We start from the raw sequence: 5,200 nt of genomic DNA on the forward strand, positions 1-5,200 counted from the left end.
TCAAAGTGGTTTTGAACTTCAGTGGTTTACTTAGTGAGTTTAAAGCCTGGCAGACCTCTGCAGCACGTGAGGTGGGGCTGAACCTACGTGGTCTACACTGTTGTCTGTCTGTAAAGCCGTTTAACAATGCTTTGGTAATTTCACCTGGCAATGTGATTTAGAGTCAGGGATAAATGATTTCTGACTCATCGCAGTTAATCCTTCAGAAGACACAGGACAGGAATAACAACTGTGGTGTGTGTGGTGTGTGTGTGTGTGTGTGTGTGTGTGTGTGTGTGTGTGTGTGTGTGTGTGTGTGTGTGTGTGTGTGTGTGTGTGTGTGTGTGTGTGTTGTGTTGTGTGTGTGTGTGTGTGTGTGTGTGTGTGTGTGTGTGTGTGTGTGTACATAGCAGTGCAGTATTCAGATAATTTGTTTCTCATGGTCTGAGAGTCCTTTAGGTGCCTTTTGGCAAACTCCAAGCGGGCTGTCATGTGCCTTTTACTGAGGAGTGGCTTCCGTCTGGCCACTCTACCATAAAGGCCTGATTGTGGGAGTGCTGCACAGATGGTTGTCCTTCTGGAAGGTTCTCCCATCTCCACAGAGGAACTCTGGAGCTCTGTCAGAGTGACCATCAGGTTCTTGGTCACCTCCCAGACCAAGGCCCTTCTCCCCGATTGCTCAGTTTGGTCGGTTCAGCCAGCTCTGGGAAGAGTCTTGGTGGTTCCAAACTTCTTCCATTTAAGAAGATGGAGGCCACTGTGTTCTTGGGGACCATCAATGCTGCAGAAATGTTTTGGTACCCTTCCCCAGATCTGTGCCTTGACACAATCCTGTCTCGGAGCTCTACAGACATTTCTTTTGACCTCATGGCTTGGTTTTTGCTCTGACAGCACTGTCAACTGTGGGATCTTATATAGACAGGTGTGTGCCTTTCCAAATCATGTCCAATCAATTGAATTTACCACAGGTGGAAACATCTCAACAGGATGCACTTGAGCTCAATTTCGAGTCTCATAGCAAAGGGTCTGAATACTTATGTAAATAAGGTATTTCAGTTTTTTATATGTAATACATTTGCGAACAATTCTAAAAACCTGTTTTCGCTATGTCATTATCAGGTATTGTGTGTAGATTAATGAAGATTTGTATTAATTTAATACATGTTAGAATAAGGCTGTATCGTAACAAAATGTGGAAAAAGTGAAGGGGTTCTGAAAACTTTCCGAATGCACAGAATGCAAGCGTGCATGTGTGTGTGTCTGTATATGCATGCGAGTGTGTGTGTGTGTTGTGTGTTGTGTGTGTGTGTGGTGTGTGTGTGTGTGTGTGTGTGTGTGTGTGGTGTGTGTGTGTGTGTGTGTGTGTGTGTGTGGTGTGTGTGTGGTGTGTCTGTATATGCATGCGAGTGTGTGTTATAGTCTGACAGATCCTCCTGTCTGCTCCCGTCCCCAGGTACCGAGCCCCTGAGGTTCTCCTGAGGTCCCAGTCCTATAGCTCTCCTATAGACATCTGGGCAGTGGGCTGCATCATGGCAGAGCTCTACACACTCAGACCTCTGTTCCCTGGAAACAGCGAGGTGGACGAGATCTTCAAGATCTGCCAGGTGCTGGGCACCATGAAGAAGGTGGGCAAGAATATTCATTCACACACACACACACACACACACACACACACACTTGCTGAAGAGAGTCAGTGGTCGATGTCTATTTCATTATCATGGCTTTCTATACATGTGTGTGTGAAACTCACTCACCCCCTTATTTTTGTTGTTACTGTTGCTGCTGTTACGATTGTAATTTTTTTTTAACCCAATTTCGTGGTGTCGAATTTTTAGTTACGATCTTGTCTCATCGAGAGCCATGCGTCCTCTGAAACACAACCCTGCCAAGCCGCACTGCTTCTTGACCCTGAAGCCAGCCGCACCTGTGTGTCGGAGAAAACGCCGTCCAACTGACGACCAGAGTCAGCTTGCAGGTGCCCGGCCCGCCACAAGTAGTCACTAGAGCACAATGAGACAAGGAAATCCCTGCCGGACAAACCCTCCCCTAACCCGGACGATGCTGGGCCAATTGTGTGCCGCCTCATGGGTCTCCCGGTCACGGCCGGCTGCGACACAGCCTGGGATCGAACCCGAGGCTGTAGTGACGCCTCAGCACTGCAATGCAGTGCCTTAGACCGCTGCACCAATCGGGAGGCCCTGTTACTGTTTTTACTTGTTGTTGTTGCTTACTCAACTTTCTTTCTCCATCTTCCCACTATCAGACGGACTGGCCCGAGGGCTACAACCTAGCAGCCTCGATGAACTTCCGTTTCCCCCAGTGTGTCCCGACCAGCCTGCGCTTGCTGGTCCCCAACGCCTCCAATGAGGCCCTGGTTCTGATGAGGGACATGCTGCAGTGGGACCCCCAGAAGAGACCCACCGCCGTGCAGGTATACATGTTAACCCTAACCCCAGTAGAGACCCACCATCAATGAGGATTAATATGCTGATTACTCACTGTGTTCCAGGCTCTGAGGTACCTGTACTTCCAGGTGGGCCAGGCGTTGGGTCCTCCACCTCAGTACCTGGAGGAGCACAAAGCCCAGAGCAGGACCGCAGCAGCTCAGCAGGTCTCCTCTACAGAGCCCAAACCTCTCCCCCTCTGTAAGGCCAACCTCCAGACCATCTTAGAGACCCAGCCCCAGCCAACCCACACCCAGGGACAGGGCAGGGTCCACCACCACCAGCCCCTCCAGCAGATCCACCAGCCTCAGCACAACACAGACTGGGACGGACACAGCCAGCACCAGTACCAGCCATCTCCACTCAGCCTGGTCAAACACACCCAGACCCAGGTTCGTGGTTTAGCCAGCCATCCCCCCTCAGCCTGGTCAAACACCCAGCCGCAGGTTCGTGGTTTAGCCAGCCATCCCCCCTCAGCCTGGTCAAACACACCCAGCCACAGGTTCATGGTTTAGCCAGCCATCCCTACTCAGCCTGGTCAAACACACCCAGCCGCAGGTTCGTGGTTTAGCCAGCCATCCCTACTCAGCCTGGTCAAACACCCAGCCACAGGTTAGTGGTTTAGCCAGCCATCCCTACTCAACCTGGTCAAACACACACAGCCACAGGTTAGTGGTTTAGCCAGCCATCTCCACTCAGCCTGGTCAAACATTATGGAGATTATGTGTAGATGACTGTGGCTGGGTATTTGTGGCTCTGTATAAGAGTCTGTTAAATGACTCCCTACTGTAGTGGCTCTGGATAAGAGAGTCTGTTAAATGACTCACTACTGTAGTGTCTCTGGATAGGCTACCTCTCCTCTACACTCTACCACTAGGCTACCTGCCGCCCCTCCCACTCTAACATAGGCTACCGTTTGCCGCCCCTAACACTCTAACCACTATGGCCTACCTTGCCGCCCTCACACTCTAACCACTAGGCTACCTGCGCCCCTACACTCTAACCACTAGGCTACCTGCCGCCCTCACTCTACCACTAGGTCTACCTGCCGCCCTCCACTCTAACCACTAGGCTACCTGCCGCCCCGTCACCTCTAACCACTAGGCTAACCTGCCCCTCTAACCACTAGGCTACCTGCCGCCCCTACCTCTAACCATAGGCTACCTGCCCTCTAACCACTAGCGTTACCTGCCTCCTCACCACAGGCTACCTGCTCTAAACCACTAGGCTACCTGCCTCTCAACCACTAGGCTCTGTGCCTCTCAACCACTAGGCTACCTGGCCTCTAACGCACTAGGCTACCTGCTCTAACACTAGGCTACCTGCCTCTAACCACCTAGGCTACCTGCCGCCCCTACACTCTAACCCTAGGCTACTGCGCGGGACGCCTCTCCAGCCTCTAACCACTAGGCTACTGGCCGCCCCTCCACTCTACACCAACTAGGCTACTGGCTCTAACCACTAGGCTACCTGCGTCTCTACCTCTAACCACTAGGCTACCTGCCGTCTCTACACTCTACACGCACTAGGCTTACCTTGCCGCCCGCTACACTCTAACCACTAGGCTCACTGCCGTCTCTACACTCTAACCACTTAGGCTACCTGCCGTTCTACACTCTAACCACTAGGCTACCGCCGGTCTCTACACTCTAACCACTAGGCTACCTGCCGTCTCTACACTCTAACCACTAGGCTACCTGCCGCCCATATACTTTAAAGTCATAAGCTTTTAACTATTTAACTACAAATCCCTATGTTCAATGATGGCCTAGGAACAGTGGGTTAACTGCCTGTTCAGGAGCAGAACGACAAATTTTTTACCTTGTCAGCTCGGGGATTTGATCTTGCAACCTTTCGGTAACTAGTCCAACGCTCTAACCCTAGCTACCTTGCCGTCTCTACACTCTAAACACTAGGCTACCTGCTCTAACCACTAGGCTACCTGCCGTCTCTACACTCTAAACACTAGGCTACCTGCCTCTAACACTAGCTACCTGCCGTCTCTACACTCTAACACTAGGCTACCCTGACACCCCTCACTCTACCACCTAGGCTACTGCCGTCTCTACACTCTAACACTAGGCTACCGCCGCCCCTTCCACTCTAAACACTAGGCCGCTACTCCTGGCCGCCCCTACACCTCTAACCACTAGGTATCCCTGCCGCCCTTACATCTTAACACAGGCTACTGCCGCCTCTACACGTTACCTGCCGCCCCTACGACTTTACCACTAGGCTACCTGCGCCCTTACACTCTACACTAGGACTACCTCTATGCGCCCTACACGTCTAACACTAGGTCTACTGCCTTCCATCTAAGCTCTCCTGCCCTCTAAACTCTAACTGAGGCTACCTTGCGCTACCCTAACGCTAGAGCCACCACTAGCGCTACCTGCGCCCTACACCTCTAACATAGGCTACCTGCCTCTAACCACTAGGCTACCTGCCGCCCTACACTCTAACACTAGGCTACTGCCTCTAACCACTAGGCTACCTCGCCTCTAACCACTGGCTACCTGCCTCTGACACCTAGCTCGTTGCTCTAACCTAGGCTACCTGCCTCTACACTAGGCTACCTGCCCTTCTAACCACTAGGCTACCTCGCCCCACCTCTAACCACTAGCTACCTCCGCCTTCCTCTAACCACTAGGCTACCTTGCCGCCCCTACACTCTAACCACTCAGGCTACCTCGCCCCTCCACTCTAACGCACTAGGCATACCTGCCGCCCCTCCACTCTAACCACTAGGCTACCTGCCTCTAACCACTAGCTACCCT

At 52.1% G+C, this 5,200-nt stretch overlaps 1 protein-coding gene across 1 annotated transcript in view; it reads left to right on the forward strand.

Annotated features, from left to right (window-relative positions):
- Window positions 1–5,200, forward strand: part of LOC112070291 (serine/threonine-protein kinase MAK-like) — a 32,024-nt gene that overhangs the window by 22,021 nt on the left and 4,803 nt on the right. Inside the window, 3 exon segments of the mRNA XM_070438907.1 lie at window positions 1,433–1,604; window positions 2,243–2,410; window positions 2,489–2,815. Of these exon segments, the coding sequence (XP_070295008.1) occupies window positions 1,433–1,604; window positions 2,243–2,410; window positions 2,489–2,815 (667 nt within the window).

The sequence above is a fragment of the Salvelinus sp. IW2-2015 genome, unplaced genomic scaffold (genome assembly GCF_002910315.2).
Source record: "Salvelinus sp. IW2-2015 unplaced genomic scaffold, ASM291031v2 Un_scaffold1277, whole genome shotgun sequence".
Taxonomy (NCBI): Eukaryota; Metazoa; Chordata; class Actinopteri; order Salmoniformes; family Salmonidae; genus Salvelinus; species Salvelinus sp. IW2-2015.